The sequence below is a fragment of the Pezoporus wallicus genome, unplaced genomic scaffold (genome assembly GCF_028554395.1).
Source record: "Pezoporus wallicus isolate ANWC-B61680 ecotype Strahan unplaced genomic scaffold, APGP_CSIRO_Pwel_v1 contig_14689, whole genome shotgun sequence".
Taxonomy (NCBI): domain Eukaryota; kingdom Metazoa; phylum Chordata; class Aves; order Psittaciformes; family Psittacidae; genus Pezoporus; species Pezoporus wallicus.
In genome coordinates, this window is record NW_026637698.1 from 466,079 (window position 1) to 493,722 (window position 27,644).

General features: G+C 43.3%; 1 protein-coding gene and 1 long non-coding RNA gene across 5 annotated transcripts; one reads left to right on the plus strand and one right to left on the minus strand.

Moving 5' to 3' along the window:
• Positions 1-1,463: 1,463 nt before the first annotated feature.
• SCNN1D (sodium channel epithelial 1 subunit delta) lies at positions 1,464-26,753 on the plus strand. 4 transcript variants are annotated; one of them, XM_057407236.1, is made up of 14 exons: positions 8,936-10,012; positions 10,439-11,178; positions 17,626-17,957; positions 18,748-19,000; positions 20,199-20,392; positions 21,058-21,161; positions 21,553-21,716; positions 22,248-22,346; positions 22,949-23,066; positions 23,586-23,664; positions 24,003-24,060; positions 24,807-24,862; positions 25,131-25,206; positions 25,470-26,753. In XM_057407236.1, the coding sequence occupies exons 3-14, from the start codon at positions 17,641-17,643 to the stop codon at positions 25,878-25,880; spliced, it is 1,929 nt and encodes a 642-aa protein (XP_057263219.1). In that variant the 5' UTR covers positions 8,936-10,012; positions 10,439-11,178; positions 17,626-17,640; the 3' UTR covers positions 25,881-26,753. The 4 variants fall into 4 exon arrangements, with proteins under 4 accessions (XP_057263223.1, XP_057263219.1, XP_057263221.1 ...); XM_057407238.1 differs by having other exon boundaries at positions 10,439-10,539; XM_057407240.1 differs by lacking the exons at positions 8,936-10,012; positions 10,439-11,178 and adding an exon at positions 1,464-1,623.
• On the minus strand, positions 13,629-19,277 carry LOC130598124 (uncharacterized). The gene is made up of 3 exons (XR_008971946.1): positions 19,219-19,277; positions 16,692-16,769; positions 13,629-14,146 (listed from the first exon to the last, which is right to left on the minus strand). It is a non-coding gene; the product is annotated as an uncharacterized LOC130598124 (long non-coding RNA).
• Positions 26,754-27,644: the final 891 nt, after the last annotated feature.

Below are 27,644 nucleotides of genomic sequence, written 5' to 3' on the forward strand. Positions count from 1 at the left end.
CTTTATTATGTTCGTGGGGTTGTCTTGATTTTGACTTCCCCGAAACACGTTTTGCTCTGCATGGGTTTTTTTTTTGTTATAAGTCTCCTGAATCTGTTCTTCAAATTCCCATTTTTTCATAAAATGGATAAATACAAGCTCCTTTTCAGACATTCAGTATGCAGGAGGTGGTTTTTGCCTCAGGATTCCACTGGTAGGTCCATAAAAATACAGCAAATCCTTTTGTATCATATTCCTTTATTTGCTTCACTAGTATTAAAAAACAAAGCAAGTTAGTCCCTCGTATTTCAGTCCCTATCTCCTAAATAGAATTAGGAGGCCTGATGTGACAGGGAGATGTAGATGTAGTGGCTGTTCACTCTTCCTGTAACTGCATATCCAGACCATCTGGATTATGCCTTTCAAGCCTCGCTGCATGGAAGTGAGCGTGGAGCTCTCTATCATAGCTCCTCAGCTCAGTGTCTGGTGCAGTTGCACACAGCCCCTTCCCTTACGGGGTGATGTGAGATGCCTGTGCTTGAAAGATTCAACATTTCAACAGCATGGGTACTGGGGAGTGTTCTGTCAAAGCAGAAGAGTCCATCTGGCCTCAATACCGTTCTTGGCACAATGAGCATCATAGTATGCTAGAGATTGGAAGGGACCTCAAAAGATCATCTAGTCATGTTGGATGTTAACGCTAAACTCACGCTGCTTTGGGCAATACAGGATTTAGTGACACCAGTCACAATGGTCCTTATTCTAAGGCTCCCACACAGCCTTTTCTGTCAGGGTTATGCTGATCTCTGCAGTGATTTGAGTCCAGCATGAGACTGACTCAGATCGCTTGTGCTTGTTCACACACAGAAGTCACCACCCAATTAAAAACTCCATTTCAAAAGACAAATAACCAATTGCTGGTTAACATTTACTGTTTTGGCACTTTGCTTGTCACCTATACCCTGAATTGTATCCCAGTTGAGAGAAATTCTTTGCTCACTCCCTTCCAATGCTTTTCTTTAAGGAGTTTTGAAATTTGCTATATCCATCTAGACATGTATCACAAGGGGGTGTAATGATAGGACCAGGGGAATGGCTTTAAACTGACAGAGGGGAGATTTAGATGTTAATAAGAAGTTCTTCCCTGGGAAACACTGGCACAGGGTGCCCAGAGAAGCTGTGGCTGCCCCATCCCTGGCAGTGTTCAAGGCCAGGTTGGACACAGGGGCTTGGATCAAGCTGCTCTAGTGGAAGGGGTCCCTGCCCATGGCAGGGGGTTGGAAGTGGGTGAGTTTTAAGGTCCCTTCCAACACAAACCAGTCTGGGATTCTATGATCTGCGTTCACCACTCCAGGTATAGAGAAGGCCACTGTCTTCTCTTCATTAACTATCAGCATGGGTGCTAGTTTAAGAGAAGCACACCTCTGTTGCTTTGCTGATAATCTTCTTTTATTGCTCAGGTGAAACAAAAAGGCAGAAAAGAAAAATGAGTTGCTCAGAGAGTTTGCTACAGACTCATAGACGGGACCACAGGACTGCAATAAAGGCCAGAATTTTTCTTACTGTTCCGAAAGAGGCATCATCTGTGAGATCAGCTCCAGCAGTGACCATGGGTCTGCTCTGTGCTGGAGCCCCCCTGCACAGGTACCAACAGAGGGCAGTGGTAGCCCACGTAAGTTTTAAGCTCTTAGTTGTCAGAGCAGCACAGGCTCTGCACAGGCTTGCGCTGCCTGTCATGGGTTAATCAACGGCAAGAAAGGGGAGGAAAAACATTGGCTGTGATGTCAGTACCTTTGGGCAAAACCCAAACCTGAAACCATCTATAAGTTTTAAATTTCACTTTGTTTCGACAAACTGAGGATTGCAAAATCTTGTGTCCTCACAGTATTTCAAGCATGTCTGTGCAGTTTTAGTGGGACTGTGGAGTTTTCAGTTGTGTCCTGAGCACTGAGGCAGGGTTGTTGATGTAAAGTGACTGTTATGTTAGACCCCAGAGAGAGCTGCAGTTGTGCGACAAACTGAAATGATGTTTGGACTTACGGAGCCCCAGGGAGAGATGGAAGAAGTTTTGTTACTTAAGCTTCAGATCTGGACAAGAACTATTTTTCCAGAAGTAGCAAAATGATAGAGATTTTAGGGGGAAAAAAAAGCCAATCTCAAACAAAAATACTTTCAGTTATTGAGGGTTGTAAGCAATTTAATCTCATGGTAGTTTCCTGTCAGATGTCTTAATATTTCTCGTTATTATCTCAGTCTCAATCACAATAACAGGATCTTTCATACACCAAAGCAGCAATAGTTGGTCAGCTTTATGTTAATCTCTTACACTCACTCAGCCTTATATCTGATCTGAGCTCACAGTTTACAAATGCTTGAAGGTATTGCAGAACAGAAGGAATTCCTTATTATAAATCACTATTATACTTAAAGATTTAAAGCACTGTATGAATACAAGGTATTATTAGAATGCTGTTTTAGCCCACGTGTATTTCACCTAATAACTTCCCCATGGCAACTCATGCAGTGTAATCCATACCTAATTTTATACCTGAGGATAACTACATGGTTTTTTCTCTCTGCTACACCATTTTGGTTTTTTTTTGGTGTGATTACACAGGAATTCCTACTGAGTCATCCAAGTCTAGAACTGTGAGAAACATGCAAACCTGGAGACTGTAATAAAGGCCCCCAAATGCTGAAGGGATTCCAGAGCTCATATTTACACTTCTGTCATTCTCTCTAATGTTCCCCAGCCCCAAAGTATTTCATACATAAGTGTGTTGTCATTCACATTCCATTCATCTCTCTGGTATGTTATTCTCAACACTGATGATAGCGTAGAATGAGACTTCTCTCTCAGGGTAGTGTCTTTCTTCCCAGTTGTTTTCCAACATGCGAATGAATAACACCAGAGAATTTCCTCTCTGTAAAGTATCTTTGGTGGACTGCTCTCGTATCTCCAAGGCATATTTTAAACCTGAGCTTGGGAAGTCAATAGAAATTCCAAATTTACACTCTGAAATCATTAAATGCATCAAGTAAGTAAGTACATGCTGCTAAATTAGAAGGTGAATAACTCCAAGACAGAGACAAGTGAGACAGTTTACTATCTCATGACGATTGGAGTTGCTCTTTAATTTGTTATGGGCTCCTCAGCAGGATCATGGCTGGTTACAGGACATGAAAACATCTTTATGTGCTTGTGACCAGACCTTTTGTATTATTTTAAACCCCAGAGCTGTCTGACTTTCACACTGCAGAAAATCTTCCTTCAGTCGTAAGAAAAGCATTGCAGATTTTCAGGACAGATACAAATAACAGGAATTGGAATTTGTTCCATTTGTGGGTGCCTTTGAGTAAGTCCTTTGCTTCATTTTCTCCACCCAGTGAAAGTGGTACTTCATGCACTGCTCCCCACATGCAGTCAAATGAGTATTTTGAGGCTGACCTTGGTGGATGAAGAAATAAATTGAGAAAGAAAACGCACCCTGAGGAATGTTGTGAGGGGTAATTAGTGCTCACATGTCCTCAAACATAATCTTGTCCAGTAAATGTGGCAATGCTGTGGCTGCTCAGCTTCTCTTAGATTGCTTCTCAGCTTAGATTGTCCAGAAGGACTCAGAATGCTTTGAAGAGCAGCCTCAAGGCTGCTCAGAACTGAGGATGCTGGTGAAAAGGAAAGCTCTTATATCCCAGAAAGACATTGCATATATCCTTGGGGAAGCAATTTCCCCAAATCCCATTACCGACAGCCATGTTACAGTGGGATCAGGAGAGGATGTCGTCTCATATGTATTCAGTTGGTAGGTTTGTTTCTTTAGCTACCTCATAGGTTGACCATTGAACCCATTGCTGCTTCAGATAACCAAGATAGGTCTCATCTTAAGTAGTGAAAATAAACCAGGAATCTTTACTTCTGCCTTGAATACAAAGAGCTACCCATTAGGCCCTTTACTGGTTTTTCAGTCTCTATAGCCTGTGGGATTGGAAGATCAGTCAGTTATAATGTGTTCTCTCCCAAGTGAGTGGACATTGCCAAGTACAGTAAATTGAGGATGGATTTGCACAGAGGAGCAAAAAGCTTGGATGGAAGAAGAGAACAAGTGGGGGAAAAATTACTCGAGGGTCTCAGAGCAAAGGGGACTGTGGCAACCTTGATCTGGATGGGCTGGAAGCAAGTCAGGCACGGGGCTGAAACTCTGCAAAGCCATGGGGAAAGAAAGACTGAATCTTTAGGATGTTGTTAAGGAAGAAGTAGCACTGAACCATCACCTTGAAGAATTCATCCTGTGAGTAACAGGTGATTTAGCTCAGGAAGCTGCAGTGACATCTTCTCTTATTGAGCAAGGGAGCACCATTTATTGGCAAGACTGTTGTCAGTGTTTGCCAAAGACAATTGTAAGGAGCTCAGTGATACTGGTGAAGGCTTTCTTCCTTTAGCCTGTGTAAAATGTGTGCTCTGGACACTGTTCCCTGAAAGGCCTTAGTTAGGACTTTGGTTTTGTGTTTAAGCATTAACAAATATTGCTGAGCTGTGTGTAACCTTTAAAGTGTATTTGTTCATTCTGGGGCAATGCAAAGCTTTGATGAGTTTGGGTTTCCTCTTTTTTTTCACCAAAAGAAGTTTGGAAACCTGAACCTTGTTAAAAGCAGAAGGATACTTGCTGTTCAATCTGGTGAGACTCCATCACTGAATGTGCTGCAATTGTAATTACTAGTGTGCAGATGAGAACAGTGACACCGAAACAATAAATCACTGTCCCTGGGCCACGTCTGTAATAGAGCACTAACTGATCACATGCTTTCCACTGTCTGAGCTTGCATTCAAACCAGGAGATATCCTTGACCAATAATCCTTCAGAGATCTTTTCATTAGGGTACAGAACATGAGTGCTAATGTCCTGGCCAGGTTTAGTTCAAGTAATTATATCCTGCCTTCCTGAATTCCCTTCCAATTTCAAGTGCGTATGAGATGCATCACTTCCAGGTCTAAACTATGAGCAAGGTCATTTGCATTAGAACATCTTGTTGCTTTCCCATCTCAAAGTCATTCCACTTCATTGATGAATGAAACAACATAGGAGGGTTTGGTTTGATTTTCTCTTCAAGTGCTACTAAGTTGGCTCCTAATCTTTAACCCAAAAACAATTTTAGAGGTATTGTGTGCTTAATTGTGTCTCTTGGCTTTGGTACTTTGCCCTTCTGAGTGGGTTTATTGCTTTAACTGCCACACTGGCTCTTGCAGAGTAACTTTCCTCAGTGACTGTTTTGTCTCTATAGTACTTGTTTGCTTCATGGTATTACAGAAGTATAATGCATTATTATCTAGTAGAACTATATGATTTTGCAGAATTCCCCAAACCCTTTGATTCCCTGGGAGACTGATCCTCATCCTTTCTTTTAATGGAAATTGATAACTGGTTCATAAATTGCTTCAACGTAGTGATTACCTTGAGTTTCAGAGAAGGGCTGTGATGGCTCCTGAGTCTCCCTGATTCATTGTTGATCATGAGGAAATCATTCCATTGTTCCATCATTCAATTTTTTTTCTTGTATAATATAAAGATAATATTTATACAGCTTTACTGGAAGCACACACACTTAATCATTTGGTGAGTGTCACCTACCTTGAGCTCTCTGGACCAAAGGTTTCTCATCAGCAAGGGCCAAGCATGAATCATAATCTTGGGTTTCCATAATCACTGCTCTTAAGATAGCAATCAATGTTGTTCATTTGCAGGCCAGATTAATATTTCCAGGCATCATACTTGTGATTTATTACTTTTTCTGCTGTCTGAGTTGGAGAGGCAGCAGGCAGGCAGACAGCCTTAGGTGACCCAAATACAATGACAGGCAATTTAACCTAAGCACTGATAAATCCCTGATAAACTTGCTGAAACAAGAGCTTTTTTCTCTCTTTGATTTCCTCTCCTGCCTGGTTAAGGTCAGGTGTGACCTGCTTTACGATGATGGACAAGGAGATAGTATTACTATCTACTAGAAAATGATTCTGACATGTTTCTGAGTCAGAAAGAGAAAAGGTCAGTCCTCTTCTTCCTTTATCCCACGTGTACTAGGTAAGGAGCTCCATCCCCAGGATAGAGTTCCCATTTACCTCTCCATCCCGTGTTTCTCAAACGATAATTGGTACACAGCCATCAGTGGCCATAAGTGACCTTCTAATGACATCACCTTAAGATGCAGAGACAAATAGCATGACATGCCAGTTTCTCCTTGCTGTTCATCACTTTCTCTGAGAGCCTTTCACCGCTTCCGCATGCTTCTCTTTAGTATTTGACATTTGTGCGATTACATTGCTCTTTATATCCAAAGAACAGCGTGCCTGTATTAGAATGTTATTAAGCTATTACCTTGCAAGATGGATGTCTGCCTTCAAAAGCCATTATAATGGCTGTGGTTTCATTGCTGCTGAACTTCCTTTAAAGCCAGGTAATCTCCACCGATAATCATTCTGCACAGAGATCATTTGCAATTTCACAGCAAGTTTTTGTGACAACATAGTTTTTCTTATTTAAAATACTAATTTAGTCCTACAGGAAGATCCTGGCTGAGCTGATGAGTGTTTTCAATAGTAAAACATTTCCTTTATAGAACTTATTAAGCAAGACAGTACCTGCTAAGCTTAACCCAAGCTTTAAATCCTCACTCTTCCACTCCACCTTCTGATCTCCTTATGGCCATGAAGAGAAATGAGCATGCACTGAATGCCACCAGGATGGTTGGAGCAGACAGCAAAAGCACATGCAGTCTTTTACAGCCAGATTCTCCTCGGTTCAGGTAGATAAATAGTTCACTTACTGATGCAAGTTTTTAGAGATACTCTAGCCCTGCAGGAAGACACGTCTTTGAAGAAGAGAAGCCTTTGGGAACTATTGGTACAAAAAAGGTTTAGAATTGAGGTCTGCCAGCATAGTCTCTGGGCAGCTTAATAATAAATGTACGTCAGACAGATTATCAGCAAGAGCAAGGCAGCGTTATTTCCTGTGGCACCCAGAATAACAGAGTGATGTTCCATCTCATAATTTACACTGAATATTCATGACAATGTGTCCTAGGAGTCTTCTCCTGAGGGGGGCTCAGGGCATGTTCTGAAGTCTGTGACAGATCAAAGGTAATCTGCATATGTTCATCCCAACAGCAAACCCCCCCGATCTTACCCTCTTTGTAACTCCACTGTCATGCTTAGTCTTAGTACACAGGTGTGTGTAGAATACAGTATTGTTTTAACAAACTAAGCTAGCTGCAGTGGCAAAGGAGGGCACAGGGAAACAGGGAATGTCTTGAGCAGAGTTCAAGTCAAAGTCAGTGTTCAGGTTTGGAATGGAAAAGAATAGCAAGTTGATGTTTGCTGCCAAAACCTGCTGGCAGATTCCAGTCACAATGGCAGGATAATGAAGAAAACCAGGGTATTTTTTGCTAAGGCACTTTCCAAAATTAGCTAATGCTGCATGCCTTACTTGCATTGTAGTAACTGTCAGTCCTTGTCTGAGGAGGGAATGCATTCTCTCAAAGAGGAGAGAGAATTGCAATAACAACATCAGGTGAATGTTATAGGCCCTCGTGATTCATATTCACATCTATCTGGAGGCATATTCAATGGCCAGCATAGCAAATGCAGATTACAGGTGTTCTTGATCTACAGACAAATAGCGAAAATAATCTCCAGATCTTACCCTTGAAGTGAGAAGAAAGTCTGTTATGTTAAGCAAGAGGCATTGCAAGGAGCTCATCTGATGAGGCTGAAAGCTAAAGGCCAAAACATGGGATCTGATATAGGCAGCACCCCTTGCACTGTGTGGGAAGTTAATTCCAATGCAACTTCTAAATGCACAAGGAATTCTGTCACCCAATTGTCTAATACAGGAGTAAGCACTGATCATCTTAAAACAGCAGATGAGATCTAGGAATATCTCTTAAAAACATGTTTTTAAATACTACAGCATGACTACAGCCCATCCTGTCGCAATTAGCAAGTAGTATCAAAGCTGTAGTCATCATCATGCTTACATGGCAGCTTACATCACCAGAGCTTTATACAAACACCAATTAACCCTCTCAACAATGCTGCAAAGTGTCATTATGGCCATTGCAGAGATGAGGCAACAGAGAGAGGCAGGCAGGAAGATTTGGCCAAGATTGCACAGCCAGAGAAAAGTTCAAGAGTTTAAGGCTTTCAAGTGGGTATTTCTCTGTGGCAGACTCTACCCTTGTCTGTTGGTGGTGTGTTGAATTTATTGCCATTGCTTTCACTGTCCTGGTGGATAAGGAAAATTGAACATCATCACCTTGAGTTTTTCAGTTCAGTTAGGTGGAGTTTAGGTTGTTTTAAATGTGCTAGAGAATGGACAAAACCTTGGCAAAGCAGGGACTCTCCACTAAAAAAGGTGTAGACTTTGAACAAACAGTTGTGAAGAGTTAGAATCAACTAGAATCAAACCTTCAACAGTTGTGAGGAGTTAGAATCAACAGCAACGACCTTTTTGTAGACTTTTGCCTCTACTTGGGTTTTATATGGTGCCTATGGGATAAATTCAGTTAGAAAACATCACTAGGCCAGTTTAACTCCTTTTGGTTACAGACCCTTCCTGATCTGGCTTTTGGGGCTTGTTTGGGGATTTCTGTGGAGGGTTTCTGAACAGACAGGTCAAACCAGGAATATTTATGCTCTCCAGGTGGACTATTCACTGCACATTACTCATAGTGAGGTACGGGTCCTGGAACTCACATGGCAGCGTTTTAACTCTTGGAATGGCTCATAAAGCTTTCCTGGCCGTGAAAAACACACTGAAAAACAAGTGATTAATAGCAGATTTTTGGCTAAGTACAGTGTGAATGAGCACACCCCAAGCATCAGAACAAACGGACCCAGAGCACGAGGACATTCATGGGTCTCCCAGATCATCTGCAAGATTGAATGAATCAAAAATAAGTCATCAATGGAATCCTTACATCGGCCTAGCGGTTTGGACCGCCTTCGGCAGCATTTAGAGGTTACAAAACTATCTCTTTCCTAAAGCCAGGTCTTCTCTTCAGCCATGCTGCTTCCCTGAGGCTTTACCTGCATTCAGAGCGTCATTACTCTGCTTTGTAAAGTTTTCAGTACTGGTAACCTGTATAGAGCTGTATTTGTGTAGAGTACATTTGCTGCTGGGGCATGAAGGCTATGACTGCACTTACCCACTCAGGCATGGATAGAGCTGTTCTGCAAGAAAGTGAAGGAATCCTTTAGAGGTTGCTGATGGACAATGTGGTATTACACCTGAATTTAACCCAAAACTCCTCCATCTGAAGAGGTATGACACTGACACAGCCACTTATGTAATAGCTGGTTTCAGTTACTGATTCGCTAATGACTGTTTTGCCCTTGCGCAGTTTGTTCCCGGTTTCTTCATTCCCCTCCTTCCTAGCTGCCATACTGTAGTACCTCTTCCTCTTGTTGACATCTTTGCTAGGTCCCAATAGGAAAGCCTAAAGCTACTGGATTGATTATCGCCAGTGAATTGATCCTTAACGTTGCATTGCTCTCTCTTTCCTGGGTACCAAGAGGAGTAGGGATCACCAGGGAAGATCTACTTGTCTACTGCCAGAAGACAGGAGCCAGAAGTACCATCTGCCACTTTCTCCAGGAGCTTGAACAACTGCTTGGGGAGGTTTGGGCTTCATTTGTGACGGAGTTATGGTATCTGTGATTCCAGGATGGCTCTGTTTTACATGTCCACAGTACAAGAAGCTTTTACTGATGTTCTCCAGCCTCTGCCAGTCCTAATTGCATCAGCATTCCTACAGGTACTGAGCTGGAGTAGGATTAAGAAAAAACCACTAGCGAGCAGGATTTCACCATCCTGTGAATCTGTGGAATTGGCTGAGGGGTTGACAGGTCTGAACAAGTGGAACATTATCTATGAAGACTTGTGACTAAAGAAACAAGAACAGAGAACAGGAAGAGAAACAAGAAGGCAGGTGTTATCCCAGAGGCATGACAGGAGCAGCTACAGACATCTTACTCAGAAAGGTGAGTGAGTAGAAATGAATGCTTGGTCATACTGGAAGCAAGCAGGGTTTTACTACTGAGGCTGCAGTTTTAACCCTCTGCGCCTCTGGTGGAGGCCTAATGAAAAGCAGGGGTTATGTGGGGCCTTTTCAGAGCAAGGGGTGTAATTAAGGAATGTTTAAATGGCTGGTGACTAGCAGAGCATGCATGTGCTCAGTGCTGGGATTCCTGGCTTTTGTAAGGATGTGCCACCTAGCTTTAGCCTTGCCAACCCAGGCACTGCTGGTGATAAAACCAGAACACTAAGAGCTCAGCACAAGGTAAGCGGTGTTACCTACATCCTTGAGCAGGTTTGGCAGCCTTTGCAGCATTCAAAGCTGCTTTGGCTAGATGCAGACCAGTGCAAAAGGGACACCAAGGTACACCGATGCTATCCTATTTCTGCAGGCATAGCTCACTGTGGTTTCAAGATAGAGATCTCCTCAGCCACGGCTCAGAGCATCACACAAGCAAAGCAATGAATATTGGGATTCTCAGAAGAACTTTTGGTGAGCAGAGCTTCAACGCAGATTCCAGAGATGAGGAAAACACCTGAAAAATCAGAGTCAGTTCAGGACCATTTAGAGCAGGATCAAAAGTAGACATTAAGCAATGTTTGGAAGTTCTCCAGGGCAGGGACTGCTTTGTTCTGCCTCTTGCATAGGACCGAACAAGTTGTCAGCACATCCATAATACCTCTGAGTACTGCTCCTTTCTCCAGTAGGACAGCACAGGAACGATTTCACAGTCTGCTTTGAAATGATGACAAAGTGGTTCTGGCTTGTAAGAACTAGGAAAAAACTCAGGAGGCAGAGCCTGGTGCGTGCCAGTTCAAGTCCATACACAGCACAGCCAACCAAGTGCAAAAAGGAAGCACTGGGAGTTTCCTTATTCCCTAGTTGCCCACAGAAGGCTGTCAGCCTTTGAGTGGGAGGAGTAGTAGACTGGCTTATCCAGTGGCCATGAAGAAAGCACCGTGAGGGAGTTTCCACAAAGCCAGAGGAGACAAGTCACGCTGATTTCAGCGAGAGGAAAGCTGGGTTGGTATGCTGCATCCTGTGTAACGAGAGCAAATGTGGAAGATGGTTTGACAGAGCAGCCTGGAGCATTCCAGGGGATAAACCACCATTCATGCAGGAACAAGTGACGTGAGTAAAGCAAGATTTGCTAAAAATGAAGTTTAAACTGTAGATCTACAAAGGCTCCTGAAGGCAGGAGAATGCAGGATCTGCTCCATGTCCCTGCCAGTGCTAGCAGAAGGGATGCTAAAGGCTGCTTTTCTCAGCTCACAGACTGAAGAACAACATGCTGAAAAGTGGGGAATCTCTGGAAGACAAGTTGAGGGATAATGGAAAGTAATGAAACTCTGAAGTGTGAGAGTACGTAATAGTGTGAAACAGATGTAATAAGGGAGAAAGTTCATAACTGAAAGACAGTTGGTGTGGCTTGTAACAGCAAATTACAGTAAAGTTCACAGTGTGGAATGGCAGCAGGGAAAGCTGCTGGAAGTGGGGGGGGATTTTGATATGCCCTTTCAGTTTGCTAGCTCGTTTTAGGTCTCTCAGTGCAAGTGATTTTCAACCAACGGAAAGTCTTCATGAATGAGTAGCTAGTGTCCTCTCATTGCTGTGCAAGACAAAAACACTCTTCTATCTGGTCAGACTCATCTCACTGCAATTCAGTGTTCTCACAAGAAGTGAGATGTGAGAGCGGAGAGTGCCATGGTGACACCTCTTGCTTTGGACATTTAAAATCATATTGGACAAAGCATGAATATCTGAGCTCTGGAGGAGTAGCTAGTCACAGCAAGAGGGACCAGCCAGAGATCATCACTAAGCTTCTCCAGTTTAATCTCTGACCTCAAGCCTGGAGCAACAGCATATGTAGGAAGAGGCAGGTATACTGGATGGTCTACATGCTGAACTGTCCCTATACTGCTCATCTGCTTAGTGTCTAATAAGCAACCAAAGTCAGTGTTATGAGAGATTTGATCTATAGAGAGCAAAGCTCTTCGTGTGCACTAGCTGTAAGGATGTACTCAAGGATAAATGATAGTCTGTGGTAGATTTTCATAAGTGCCTGAGTCCATTCCATGAGGAGCATTAATTCTCTAACTCTTCTTGCCCACATGAAGTAGCTAAAGTCTCATCTCTCTGCCTGCAAGATGCTCTTTGTACTTCTCTTCTGTTACTCTGAGCTGGTGCTGATGTTAAGACAAAGACATGTTTAGTGGCATTTTTATACCACCTGATTCTCATTTGTTTCAGCAGTCTGTCAGATAGGCAAGAACTGCATCACCACCTAGAATGAGTATGCACAATAATCAAGGCTAGTGTAGAGAAAGAGGGAAGAGTGGAATTTGGACAGTTCCTTCAATATATGACAGCTTAAAAGCAAACTGTCAGAATTCCCTTCTTTTGTTTACCTGTATGGTTTTTATCACCTAAATGGGATGCAATTCCATTAATATCAAATTAATATCAATTGGGGAAGAAATTGTAATTCAGGGAAAGGGGCTTGAAGCCTTACAGTGTGGGAGGCATCCTTCTGTGTCAAGGGTAGCACATCCAGAGGGTGTATTCAACCACTGACATTTGCTGCTGCTCTATTGTGCATGCAGTGTACTCCTTCCCTCCACTACGGTACTATGAGCATTACAAACATTTTCTGCCCCATTGCAGAGTAATGCTAACATAGCCATTTTGCAGCTCTAAAGGACTCTCTCATGAGTGTTATCTCCATAATCTCTGTATTTTGAAAGAAAAACCAACTTACTTTTTAACCAGTGACAGAGCTCTCTTCCCCTCTCCTCCCAGTTGAGGATACACAATGACAAATGAGCAAGTGCAAACAGAAATGGTATCTTGCTTGAGGGACAGCGTTGTCTGCATATCCAGTTCTTCTCCATTTCCTGCAGGAAAAATTCATGGCTGGCTCAGAAGGTATTGTTCTGATGTGTTGCCAGAGAATCTCTACACTGAGGCCTGCAGCCATAATGAAGCAACAGACTTTGTCTTGTGTATGTTCATTGTGCAATAATTTCATTGTCAAGGATTTATTGTTGTGATTTTCTATTGCACAATGTAAAATGAAGTGAGGAAGAAGGGTGGGGGACAAGTAAATGGACATGACAGAATCTGGGTTTCAGTCTTTTGAGTTCTTTAACGAGAATTGAACTGCTTACCTCTTCATCAGCCAGTGACAAGTGCCTCTGCTGTAGCTGTTCTTTCAAGAGCCAGTTGGATTATATTTTTAAGCAAAAGTTTAATTATTTAATTTTTGTACCCCCAAACACTGGCTTTTGGAATATTTAAACCATTTTCCACATGTTTTATGGCATTCCCTTTTAATACCAAAGGGGGGTAAATCACATTAGTAGAAGCTGTTTAATAGGATCATCATCTTTTAGATTAATCATTTTAAAATGGGAGACACATGTTCTACAGGTTCTGTTTTCCTAAAGCAGAATCCAGCGCAAAGCAATTGCTAAAGATGTGAACAGGACTTAAATCAAAGTCAGAAGAGCACATTTCCCCTGATATCTCTCTTTTCCCCCTTCTTTTTGAATACAGTTTAATAGACAGTTTCAGTTGTCTTTGCAAATGGCAGTGTTTCACACTTCCAAGGTAATAGCACACCTGGTTCCAGCCAATCTCATAAAGCCCTGGGCTGATCTGGAACTCTAAACATTATCCATACCCAAAGTATTCATATTTTCATATAACAAAGCCTCTTGCAAAACCACTGGGGAGCTGTTTTCCAACTGGGCCTGTGTCAGTAGTAATTGTGCAAGCAGTCCTAGGTGCTGGTGTCTCTGCAGCCTCAGAATTCCAAATCTACTTCTGCATTACTTATGCAGCCTTTTGCAAGCCTTAAATAAGCAGCATTACAAAACCAGGATGCTCTGATTTCAGTTGAGTGTCATAGTTGATTTAGTCTAGTCAAGTCTCAACATCTGAAGAGAAGAACAGCATTAAGAATTTAATGGGGATGGAATAGCCCACTACAGATGAGCAATATTCTTGGAGAAGCAGGAAGAAATCCATTGCCACGTGTGCCTTAGCCTGAGTAGCTGATCATTTCAGATTACAGAGGTATGTAATTCCTCAAGCACACCTGTGGAAACCTTAATGGCTTCAATTACTGGGGAGCCTGCAAACCTCCGGAAACCATGGAAAGACAGAAAGCTAGTTCCTTATGGGAAAAATCAGAGCTGAAAGAACCTTATAGGATCCTTGGTTACTTCCCTCTGTATTTGTAGAAATTATGATGGCATCTGTAAGAATTATGGCTAAAAAGCTGTCCTGGCCATTAAATAAAGAACACATCACCACCACTCAAACCAACTTTAGCTCTAGCGTAGCCTTCATGTTAACTTGTTTGTCCAGTTCATTCACTTCCTATTATTCCCTGGATCATGCTTTGAATAATTTCCATGATCTCTTTAAGTCCTGCCCCTTTTGATGTCATCAATACAATCCATATAGGCTGGAGATCTCCCAGGGTATCTCCAGTTAGGGAAGGAATCCTGCACACTCTGGACCAAGACTTGTCTTCTGCTCAGGACAAAGCTGGAGGCTGAGTCTAGTGGCTACTCAAACACTCAAAGATAAGAGTTTCTGCCAAGGTACAGTGGGTCTCCTTCAATCTGGTTTTACTCTACTTTGTATTTCTGTATATGTGTATGTATGTTTGATATGTAGATATACACATGGTTAGGTATTTGACTACATGACATGCATGTCTAAGTGTCTAGTGTGTGTTGAGCATTGAGCTGCTGTGATAATACATAGACATATACTTGCTTGCCACTGCTCTATAACTTCCACTGACTTCCTTATAACCTGCAGCCTCTCTCCAGGCATTTACCACAGAGAAGACAGGCAACTGGTCACTGTTTGTGTTTCAAGTTGCTGACTGCAATTGCTATGTTAAACAAATTAGTGGTAGGCTGATCTGGGAAACCAATGGAGAGAGGGTGTTCCGTTGCCTGTACACGTGTGCTTTGGAAGCTTCCCCCTGGGGTGACTTGCATTATCATGTGCTTTTTCGTGCTAGTTATTTTGAGAATGCAGATTCAGATGGTATGAACTAACTAGACATAGCTTTAAAAGCCCTGTCAGAGTGTCTGAAAACTGGGGATTGCCACTGAAAACCATGGTATAGAGGTGCTTTTTTAGATTCAAAGCTATACATAGAAAAAGCGTGCTTGATAGATTTCATTTAACACTCACTTTTGGTAACTCTTAACCTTTTTCTCATTAGAGCAAGGCTGACAAGTGGGATTCATACAACAGCAACAAATTGCATTTTCCTGTTTTAGTATCACACAGTTTTCATTTCTATCTTTAAGTACCATAAATATTTAAGGACTCATTCAATATGTTCCTTAACATACACTGCAGGTGCATTTTAATGTATTCTTATCTCATTAAAATGAGAAAGAGCTAAGTTAAAGGCTGAACATGCAATTTAGCATTAGAGTTCTATCTGAATAATGTGTAACTAGACCATGTTGGATTTGTTTCTGGAGTTTGCCATAGATAGTCCCTTTTGTGTGAAGAAACCTCAGCTCTATGCCTTCAGCTGTAAATCTGGTTGATAAAATGGGTAACCAGTGGGTCAGAGTACTGCGTAGTCTGCGTTTCCTTGTAGCAGAGCATGGAAATGCTCATTTCCCACTTTGATTCTTTATCACACATCTTTTCTTCTAATTGTTCATGCCCTGTTTCTTAATGTTTCAGTTTGCTTTGGCTCCCTGTCCTTGCTTAATGGCAAGTGCATCTAAAATCTGAAGAATCATGTCATGTTTAATAACAAAAGTATTCAGGAGGTGCAGATGCCTTCGAGTTAACTTTGTATTATTGTTAAACAATACCTTAGAAAATACTAACATGGTATGTATGGTGGTCTGTGGGGAAAATAGCTCGTGATAATCTGTGTGTCCTTGTCAGATAATATGCTGTGGGCTATTTTAAAGCTAATCTGGTAGTAGCTTTTGGAGTGCTCTTCACCACTTAAGGATTATTCCTAATCTTACTGACATTAATACACTGTTTTAGCAGTTTGGAATTCTAAGATACAATTTCCTATGAAGTATCCTAGTCCAAGAACCTCTGAAATAAAGCCATGGTTTAAAATGGAGAGGTCTGCTTGAGGATGAGGATACTGCAGCTTTGTGTATCAGCTGTGGTAACCGCACTGGCACCTCAGACCAAGCCACCACCACCACCACTTCAAAGCCATAACTCAATAAAGGACCTGAGCTTTCATTTCCTTATCACACAGCTCAATTGCAACAATTCTTTAGTTATTCCTGCATTCCTTGTCTTGGCTTCAAACTCTGATACTGTATTTGTAAGATTTTCATTTCAAGTCGAGATTGTACCAAAGTGCACTGAGTAAACTTCTCTTAATAGCATAATAGGTAGAGTGATTCACAGGGTGCTGTAATGTTGGGAACTCACAGATTGCAGGACTTGATGTCATGTTCAGTACGTGGAAGTCTGTCAACATTAGTCCAACATCCTTAGGTTTTAGTATCGGTTTGGAACGTTTCCTCAGTCTGTGCTGGCTACAATATATATGAGCATAAATAACACACTTTTATCAGCATGAAGCCTGAAACGATGGAGAGTAGCACAATAGATGTTCTACTTACTGTGACAAAGGAGATGGATTTTTGATTTCCAGTTATGTCACTCTTGAGTGATTTTCAGTTTTTGTTCCCTTTTCTCTTCTGTAAAATAAAAGAAGATTTTTAGGTTCCTGAAGGAAACTCTTTAAGTTAAAGATAGGTGGCAATAGTCCTGTTAATAGCAACAATTACTATTTCTAGGGTCTTCAGAAACAACCCAACAGCATTTTAGTTTAATTAGTATCTGCAGTGCTTTATACACATCCTAATTTAGTTAACCCCTTCTATGTTTTCAATTGAGATGTTGTTTTTCCTCCCTTCCATTCCCAATACCTCATTCTGCTCATCTTAGCTGTGGAATACTTACTGTATTTCATCCTGGAAGCAGCTCTGTTTCAGGGATGGTAGAAATTAATCCTGTTTACCTCCATTCTGCAGCAAAAATTAAACCCAGATTCTAATTTGTCCCTGTCATTGACTTGAAGGTTGGATTTATCCTGATTCCCTGACATAGAGATGAAACCACAATGCTAGTTGAGACAGGTTTGTTTGAGGCTATAGGGCAGCTTGTTCCTCTAGCAATACACTCATAATAATGCATTAGTTCCAGATCTGTGTTAATGCACAGTGACAGTGTTTCAGAGTTAGAAGCTGATCCTTAGTGTTCTTAGAAAGAAAACTACGCACCGCTTTGGCTGCAGACTCCTCAGCTCCTGCCTTAGTCACTAATTCTGTGTATCCATGCTAACAGAGAAGTCACAGCCTAAACGTGATAGATTGCCTTGAGTTCCTTGAGCAGCACTATGCAGGACATCTGAACTTTGCACTATTTCCTGGTGTCCCAGCTCACAGTTATTTTCAGCTTTTGCTAGCAGCAAACTCATTGGCACCCTGTTTGAAACAGCCCGTACATTGGCCATGGTCTCTAACAAGATACTTCTGTTTTTGCCTTGAACAGAAACAGACTTAGAGGATGGAGCAGGAAGTGGCAAGAGAAGAAGAGAAGAAAGAAGGCTTGATTGAGTTTTATGATTCCTTCAAGGATATGTTTGAGTTCTTCTGTAAGAACACAACAATCCATGGCACCATCCGCCTCGTATGCTCAGACAGCAATAGGATGAAAACAGCTTTTTGGACTCTGCTTTTTCTTGCCAGCTTTGGCATGTTATACTGGCAGTTTGCACTCATGTTCAGCCAGTACTGGGCCTACCCTGTTGTCCTGACCATGTCAATGCATTCAGGGCCTAAGATGTTCCCAGCTATAACCATCTGCAACCTGGACCCATACAGGTAACCTGTGCTTTCTCCTTGTAGTCATCTCTTTAGTCGCAAGAGTTCAGGAAGGGTTAGCAAGGTGATGACTGCAGCCTGGAGGAGCCTCTCTGCCTCTCAGAGGTGGAAATGGACTATTGTTACTTCCAAACTGGTTTTAGGATAAGATCTTTTTGGGAATTATGCAACAGCTTGTAGCAGTTTGTTTCACGCACTGAGTCAGGATAGAGGGAACTTCACCTTGTGACTTGGCTCAAGCTGCTAACTGATTTTGTGCTCTGATGAAAACATGGCTACTGTGTGCATTCATTCCTAAGTAAACTCCCAGTCCCTGGAGTGATACATGCTAGAGCTGATTCTGCTTGGGTTTTCATACCACAGAATGGCTTTAAGGAAAGAACATAACTTCTATAGAAGGCTGTGTGGCTCTGCTTGTCAAACAGGGCTCACACAAGAGTGGCAACTTCTCAAGACATTTCAAATGACATAGTAAAGGAATTATGTAGTTTCCTCAGAATAATTATCTAGCTGGCTGACAGGAAGAACAGTTTGTGCTGCTGATGCTGCACAGCTGCAAGTTCTGAGGTTTACGGTACAGGATCCAGCAACTGGAAAGTCAGCTACTACTACTAGTTTAAGTTATGTATGTTAAGCATAGGTACCATAGTTACTAACTGCTCACACAGAGGTCTGCAGAGATCGGGAGAGTAGCTCTTCCATACATACATAAAATACACAAGGTACATAAAATAGAGTGTCTTTGTGTAATAGAAATGTGGATATTCACAAATACTTCTGTTCCTTGCAGATTTGAACTGGTCAGTGAACATCTTGTTCAGCTGGATCACATGGCAGAGAAATCCATTGCTTTTCTGTATGGCATCAACACATCAGCCAGCTTAATCCACATGAATGAGAAAAACATCCACATAAAAGACCTGTCAAGCATAGGCAACCTCAGCAGATCTACCTTCAAGCTGAGCCAAAACTTCTCACTCTTAAGAATGCCTGGCCACAATAACAGGTCAGGAAAGAAGCAGTCCAGGGTGGGCTTCAGGCTGGTAAGTTCATGTCCTCTTTGAGACTTTAACCTGGCTACAGACACAGCAGATAGAACTGGATGCTTCCTAAAGGACAGGAGACAGAGGGGAGCCCACAAGTACCTGAGCAAGCAAGCAGGGAAAGCCCACAGATGATGTCCAGGCCAGCCAAGTTCCAGCTCATCAGGAGGTTCACGGTGATGAGGCAGGTTTGAGATCAGGCTATGAAGTTTACTCACTGGATCAAGAGGGTCCACAGTGAAGCAAGAGCACAGCAGCAGCCTGGCTGAAAAGCAGCTCTAGACCCCAGCCCAAAGAAGAGCTGAAGCCCCTGGGCTGAGTTTAAATATGCTGCTGAGCCCATGGGCAGAGGGTGTGGTTGGAGGCCCCAGGTGAGGCTGCTTAGGGCTGTTAAAGCCTAACAGTGCCCTCAGGGCCCTGACAAAGCTCTCACAAGGTACATTCAAAACAATGAGTGAAAAATCATTGTACCCCTTTCTAAACATGTACAAAACACCTAGACTGAGCTGGTGAGCCAAGAAATGACAGAGAAACGACATGCAAGGATCCCCTCAGTGTCTAAATGCTGTGGTACTGGGGCACTAAAACTGTTGTAGATAAAACAAAAGATGGCAATAAAAAATCAAGATGAATACAATAAATGTGCATCTGTGACTGGACAAGAGCACGAATGCTTTGGATTCTTCATATCAAAACCAGGTTTAGTATCGATCTAAGAGCAGAAGCCAGAGAGAGATTGACATAGCTTGAAAGACCAGCAATTTTTGTCTGATTATCATCATTTTACCCCATCCTGAAGTCTTTCACCCGCTTCCACCAGAATCTGGGGGTGTTCACTTGTCTGAGGCCTGAGAGTAAGAACAAAGAAAGTGTCTCAGGACTTGGCTCTTGATTCATGGACTATAGAGAATTCCCACTAGCCCTGTCCTCTTTTCCCTCACACTGAGATCAAGCAGCACACCTAACTCAGCTGGAGGAGAGGAGGTGCTTCCCAAATAACAAGATGTCCAGAGGTCCCATCCAGCCTCAGCCATTCTGTGATTCTGTGATAACTAAAATGATCAGAAACTTCAATTTCTGATGAAAAAAATAGTGGTTTCCCTTGTTCCTGTATCCAGCATTGCCTTTACCCCCTGATCTCTGTTACCCTCAGACTGTTGTGTCCTGGCTGTACTGAATGGCCCCTCTCTTCTTCCAGTGCAATGCCACAGGTGGGAATTGCTTCTACAAGACTTACTCATCTGGGATGGATGCGATTCTTGAATGGTACAGGTTTCACTACATGAATATCATGTCCCAGCTACCTGTTATAATCAACATTTCTGATCATGAGGAGCAAATAGAAGATATGGTTTACTCCTGTCAGTATGATGGGGAGCCCTGCAGACCCAGGTATGTTACTTCTTGAGGCTCTAGTTGTGATCAGCAGAGCTCAAGGGCTTGGGAGATGAAACTGAGCCTACACTTCACCTTATGGCCTACTGCCAGGCTTAGCCCTGGTTGGAGATCCAGCTGAAAGAAAGAAAGAACAGCCTTTCATGATCAGAAATTCAGAAATAGAAATTCAATGAACCCCAAAAGGGTCAGATGGCCTTTAGACATCCTTTTGTCCCTAGAGGCAAAGACATGAGCCTGCTGCACATACCCATGGCAAAGGTACCTTCTTTTTCCTGCATGCCTAAGGTCTCCACTCTTGGAAGCTCTTCCACAAATGTATCTTCCACATACACCAGTGCACTCATCTATGACTCAGAATAAGCAGAAGGCAAATTTAAGTGTTTCTGAACACTTCCAGCAAAGAGGAAGAAGGTCTGCAAAGGTGGTTGTGGATCATTTTATGAGATAAGGTCTTTTTTTATCTTTCCTGGAGGCAACTGACTCTTAATTCTTCTGCATTTAGTGTTTCTGGTGCTCTTATGTACTCTCCAGTGAGTTAACAGCTCCTTCCCATAGGCACTGCTGTACACACACAGACATACACAAAACACATCCTACATAGAAGTAAAGGTGCTGCTACACTCATAATGAAAACCCCTTAACATCTCTCTTGATTTCAGTGACTATGTTCACTTTCACCACCCAGTCTTTGGAAGCTGCTATACTTTTAACAGCAAGGGAACAGACTCTTTTTGGACAGCTACAAAACCAGGAATTCCTTACGGTATGTTATTTGGCAAAGGGTGGGAAAAAAAGGTAAAGTTAATATAATTTGGCTATGGCTTAAATACACCTTCTATACACAGCTTACTGAGATACAGCCCCCTCTTCTAGTCTGGTGGCACAAACAGTGTACTCTGTTTGCTTGCTTCACTAGCCACATATACATGATAACCATATCAGCAATATCTTAACCTACAGCAAGCAGAATATTACTAGTTTTGGAATAAGCTGGTGCAGTTATTAACTGATCACTTACTGGGACTCTAGAAAAAGAATGGCTCTTCTGTGAGTTAAAACAGCAATTCCATCAGTGCTGAGGATTCAAGACTTAGTGAGGTTCCTGTTTTGGCCCAGAATAAGTTGTTATCTGCTTCCCTTTCTCTGGTTGACAGGACTTTCCCTTATCCTGAGAGCAGAGCAGAAGGATCACATCCCACTCTTGTCTACAGTAGCAGGTGTGAAAGTGATGATACACAACCACAATCAGACACCATTCCTGGAGCATGAAGGCTTTGACATCAGACCAGGCATTGCAACTACCATAGGCATTCAGCAGGTTAGCCACTTGCTCAGGAGCATTGGTTGTTTTCTTACACACCTGTGGGACTCCTGGGTTCACTTCCTGACATGTAGTAGCAGGTGTACATGTATATGTATATATGTGCAAACCCCTTTTCTCTCTTCACTGGGCTCAGGTTCCAGTGGGTAAACCAAAATGATTCCAAATGCGCAAGGAGCCTTTTGGTCCTCAGTACAAAGGTCCTGTGGGGCTCTTACACCTCATTCCAGCTCTGCACAGGGGGCTTCATGTGTATAGCAGGATGAGAGCAAACATTCAGTAGTGATTTAGTTATTTGACATGATGAGTTACTGCTTGTCACCTGAAGGATAGTGATTTACCACGTGCACTCTCCTACCTTTGCCCTGGTACTGTGTATGTTTTATTAGCAAGGTATAGCTCGGCTGCTCATGTCTATTACTACATTTCCTGCCCTGTATATGATGCTCCATCCAGTTAAGATTAGATGGTGATGGATAGGTCCAATTACAGCTCCTAATCACTCAGGCCTCTTCTCTGTGTCCACAGGATGAGGTGAATCGCCTGGGTGGCAATTATGGGAAATGCACGACTAATGGCAATGATGTGGATGTTAAACTCCTGTACAACAACTCCTACACCCTGCAGGTATTGTCAGAGCTGCTGGCTGAGGCCCCAGCTTATTCACAGTGGATTAATAGCAAACAAGTCCTACTTTACTGTCCAGAGAGCTTTTACAAACCAGCAGGTTCACTGCTGGAGATAACAGAGAGATTCATGCCCCTCTGAAAAGAAGCTCACAAACAGGGGTTTGTAACTTGGGATGTGTTTGACTGCGTGGAGGATACTCAGTCGTAGACACCAGGGCTCTTCCCTCCTTGTAACACAAGAAAGATCAGGCAGTGAGCCAGTCAAGGCAGCTGGACTGCTCTGGTAGGAAATTCTTGGGCCATCAGGTCTTTATTTGTGTAAGCAGTTGCTCTCGGCTCTGGATGTTTGTTTAACTGAGATGTTACTCCCATAATGAAAACGGGGGAGATTTCTGACTGAGCTCAATACTGCTCTGAGAGGTAAAGACAAGGAATGGAAAGTGAAAACCTTTTGCATCGTCACACTCGAGTACTGGCTGCTGTCTTTTTGCACTGACAGAGCTGTGTGTTGTCTCCTACCAGCTGCAGGCTTCTGCTGGAGGTTGGGGCACTTGAGAGTTTCTGGCTCATCCAATTTTTTATGCCTTCTCCATTTCCCAGGCTTGTCTGCATTCCTGCTTTCAGCACATAATGGTTCGGAAATGCGGCTGTGGCTACTACTACTACCCGCTGCCTCCTGGTGCTGAGTACTGTGACTACAACAAGCAGCCTGCGTGGGGTAAGAGCAGCAGCCTGCTCTCCTGTCCTTGTGGAAGGAACAGCTTCCTGCAGCGGTCACTGCTGACGTGACTCCATAGATCTGCCCTTCTACTTTGTGCCTATTTCCTGCTTAGACTAATTCCTCACATCGCTGAATCCAGCCAGATGGCAGACCCCTTTCTGTGTGGAAATATCATGGATATAGTGCATAAAAAAATCTCAGTGCTATCAAACATCCTTTTATTAAGGCCATTAATATAAGGTCAAGCTCTTTTGTGTTCTCAGCATTGGTGGCTGTGCTGCTGTAAGACAAAGCTTTGAATGACTTCTCTTGCTTTAGCTGGTTCGCCTGCCCTCAGCAGATCTCACTGCACACACGTAATTAGTTCCATTTGGAGCCATTCCAAAGTGAGAGTGAGCCAAAAATAGGTCTCTTAGAGAGTGCTGTGTGCTTGGGAAGGCCAAGGTGAGGGCAGAGGGTTTGGTAGCCTTCCATTCCCCGAGGAAGCGTCTGAGTGCGTTCCGTTTCTCTCACCAGGTCACTGCTTTTACCAGCTGTACAACAGGCTCCGAAACCATCACCTCAATTGTTTCGAGCAGTGCCCCAAGCCCTGCCGGTAGGTCACAAAAGCAGGGTGCAATAAATGCCAGCTTGCAGGGGAAAGATCACACCAGGGGAAATGTTGGGAACTTAGCGGAAAACTTAGGGACCCACTGGCACTTTCTGAAGCCGAGATTTCAGTTTGATGCTGGATTTTGAAACCCTTCTGGTTTTCCTCCTGACCAATTTTTGGGCATCCTTTGGGTTTATGTTCTAAGCTGATTTAGAAGCTTTTCCCAAAGTTCTCAGAACTTCAGATTTAAACAAGTAGTTCCCATTGCTAAACTCCTTCATGTATTCACTTTTAAATGCCAAGAGCCGTAGTGACCACAGTCTCTGTTTTTATCTCATCAGGGAATCACTGTACAAGGTGTCTGCTGGGACAGCTAAATGGCCATCAGCGAAGTCTCAGGTAGTCCATACAGACAACTCTTGTGTTTAGAGGGGATGCTATCTTTACTGTGCTTGTTGGAACATTCAGGGTGCAAACAGTGAGTCAAGCCACAGCAATGGAAGTGGCAAATAAAGCAAAGTGTGCCCAAGGGAATGACCTTGTAGTTGAGATGCCAGACTGAGATGTACATTCGATTCCAGTTCTAATCCAAACTTCTTTGTGACCTTAAGCAATTCTCCTCACTGCCTCAGTTCCCACCTACAAACTGGTGTTAATGACTTTCTGCTTCCAGTGGGTGTTGTGGTGTAACAACTCATTACTGCCTGCGAGGTGCTGCAGGGCTACGATGGTAATTCTGTGAGTCAGCAGATTGCCTCTTGCCATTTCTTGTGTTCTGATGTTAAATGGGTATTCAGGCTGTAGGGCTGGGTAATTAATTCGTGTGATAGAGGTGATAATTACATGTAAATACAACCAATACATTTGGAGAGAGGAAACGATTTGGTGGCATTGCCAGTAAGGGCAGAATTTAAGAACCAGAATACTACACACAACTAAACTATCAGTGTGTCTTTCCTTGCTATTGTGGCAAATACAACTACCATTTGATAGCTGTCACTTTATGTTATAAACCAGTGGATCACATCCTTTGTTATCACTTGCAGTGGCCATTTGATTGCTAATGAAATCTACATTTACAAAGCATTAAACATACCCAAACTCAGAAGGCAGATTGCCAGTAACGTACCTCTACTCTGCTGCAGGACTGGGTCCGCCAGGCTCTGAGGCATCAGAATGGGTATAACTCCACCAGCAACAGGTCAGTCACTGTGAGAAGGTGCTCCTCTTAAAACTATGGATTAACTCTTCATCCGTATGGATGAATGTACAGGGTCATCCAGTGAATTCCCCATCTCTGCTCACAGCACTGTGTGACAATCCCGTCTGTAACCTTTTCCCAAGCTTATGTTTAACACCCTCAGGAAGAAAGCCTGAGTGGAGAGAGGAGACTGCCAGACCTCCCTTGCACCAGGTGAATGACATGTGGACATCCCACCGTTGCTAACTGCTCCCTTCCTCCACTACAGGAAGGATATTGCCAAGGTGACAATCTTCTACCAGCAACTGAACTACCAGTCTGTGAACGAGTCTCCTTTACTCACAGTAGGTTGCACTGCATCAGCTGAAAACGTTGCTACCTGTCATTAGTTACAAGTGGGCTGTGTGGGGTTGGAGGGGGGATTATTTACAGCCCCCAAAATGGGATGGGATTATTCTTCTTGGGGAAGAGACTTGGAAATGTCCCATTTTACACAATCACACAGAATTGCTCCCCAGGTGGCAGGCAGCTTGCTGACCTGCAGTAATCCCGTGTTCCCAGAGCTCTGCTGTGTTTGATGAACACAACCCTTTGATTCTTTCCACAGGAGAATCTCCTTCTGTCCAGCATGGGAAGCCAGTGGAGCCTCTGGTTTGGATCCTCAGTGTTGTCTGTGGTTGAAATGTTTGAGCTGCTCATAGACACGCTGGTCTTGTCTCTCCTCTTCTGCTACCAAAGGTTCAGGTCAAGGAAGACAATGAATGTAGCTCACACTCCTGCTATCCCCAGCGTGAGCTTGACCCTAGAGAACTACCGAGTTGTGCGAGAGGAAGCTGCAAAAGGTGATGATTCTGCTCATCCTCACCCTTGTGCAGTGACTGTTGCCATGGACAGGGGAGATCTGCATCTTCACCCATTCTCCAGCAAGGTGGAAATGCCAGAGCTTTGCTCAGATGTGGTGCTTAATGGATTTAGGTACATGAAGGACAGCACTTTGGGAGTGGAAGTGAACAGCTAAGGGTATGTTTGTGTGCACAGGGAGACTTGGAACTCCCCTGTTGCTCAGGTGCTGTCAGAAAGGCTGCAAACAGAAACATTCTGTGAGCACTAAACACCACACTGTGAGCTTGGCAATCCTCCTCCAGCTATTACAGTTCATTATTAAACCATCCGTGTGTCCTGGATTCAGGCATCATGCAATGTTCTTTTGTTCCTAATGAGTATCCAGGGAGGGGAGAACTGTTCTTCTCCTCTCTGGGACAGTCGTGGTGTCCTCATAAAAGCCTATTCATAGCTTTTAACTTCTAAGGCCTTGTGAGGAAACCAGCCTGTGGCTTCAGACAGGCCCATCTACATTTCACACATGCACTCAAAGGAGAAGTCAGCCTGGCTGTTAAAGGGAAGGATTTCCAGAGGAGGCTGAGGACTGTGTGCTCCTGTCAGTCAGGATGACAGAGCATGTCATGACAAGAGGTGCCTCTGATCACAGCTTTGCTTCCCAGACACCTCTCTGTCCTTAACCTGGGTATTGAGGTTGCAGTGCACAGGATGCTGCTGCTGAGATGCTTTTACATTAATTCAAATGAGACTTAACTATCCTGCAGGTAAGGAAAGGGAAGAAACAGGGTTGAAATCTTCTGTGTGTCACAGGCAAAGCATCGGATTTATTGAGGAGATTAAAATGCTGCGTTTTTGTTGCAGCCCGTGTATAGAGATGGTTCAATGTTAATATTTGACAGTAACTTATGTGTACGTAAAAGAACACGTTTATTTTTGATGGTGTTTGCACAGGAGCATTTTACTGTTCCGCTCTTGTTTGTGGCCTGCTGTGGAAAACAAGAGTTCAGAGGAAACCACTGCGCTTTGTTTTGTAGCTTTTGTAAGTAATAAAATGCTCTGGATACAGACTGTGACTGGGGGTCAGTTTGACTTTGTTTTGCCTTCAACCATTACCTGGGTTTCTTACTGTCTGATGGCTCCTTCTCAGTGCTGGGAATGGAAAAGGCTTCTTCAGAGTGCCCAGACATCACCTGCAGAAGCCTAAATGCACAGGGTCAAATCATGGGAAGAGGTCTGTTTCCAGACACAAAGGTGAGATCCCCAGAGCCTCCAGTTTGCTGCTGACCCCAAGATGCTTTTAAAGCCTCACTTTTTTGCTTCTTTTGCTTAATTATTTCTCTTTTCATTCACAAGGAGAATCTACAGAGACATGGAGCAAACCCAGAGGAAAGGGGCTGTAAAGCAGCAGCCAAGTGACAGTGAACAGGAACACAGGGGCTCCATTGCAGTGGGTGAGTCCATTTCCCACTGCTTAGCTTTCATCTGGGAGAGTGGCAGCTACTACAGCAGCTTTCCATGAGGAAACAGAAGCTGGAGCAGGGTGCTGGCACTCTGGATTTACACCTTTCCATGGCACTGCTGGGTGATTCAGGCCGTGACTCCCATTTGTGCCTCAGTTTGTGCTCCACACTGGCAATGCACAGCTCAGATGGAGGGAGCTCCAGATGGGTCAGTATTGCAGGGATGATACCACAAACACTAAGGTACGACCCCATGAAGGATGTGTAGGGCTGAGTTCTCAACTCCATCATGTTCTGTGATACAGAGGTAGCTGCTAAGCTGAAAATGAGCCCACCCCCTCAGAGAAGGTTGCTGTAAGCTACCTTCAGACTGGGCACTTCTTACTTACACTTAGAAACCATTATTTCACTCTACTAAAGGTGGCACAAGCTGCTGTGAAGCAGATTTCCTCCACAGTGCAAGGGCAGGGGAGCCCAAAGCC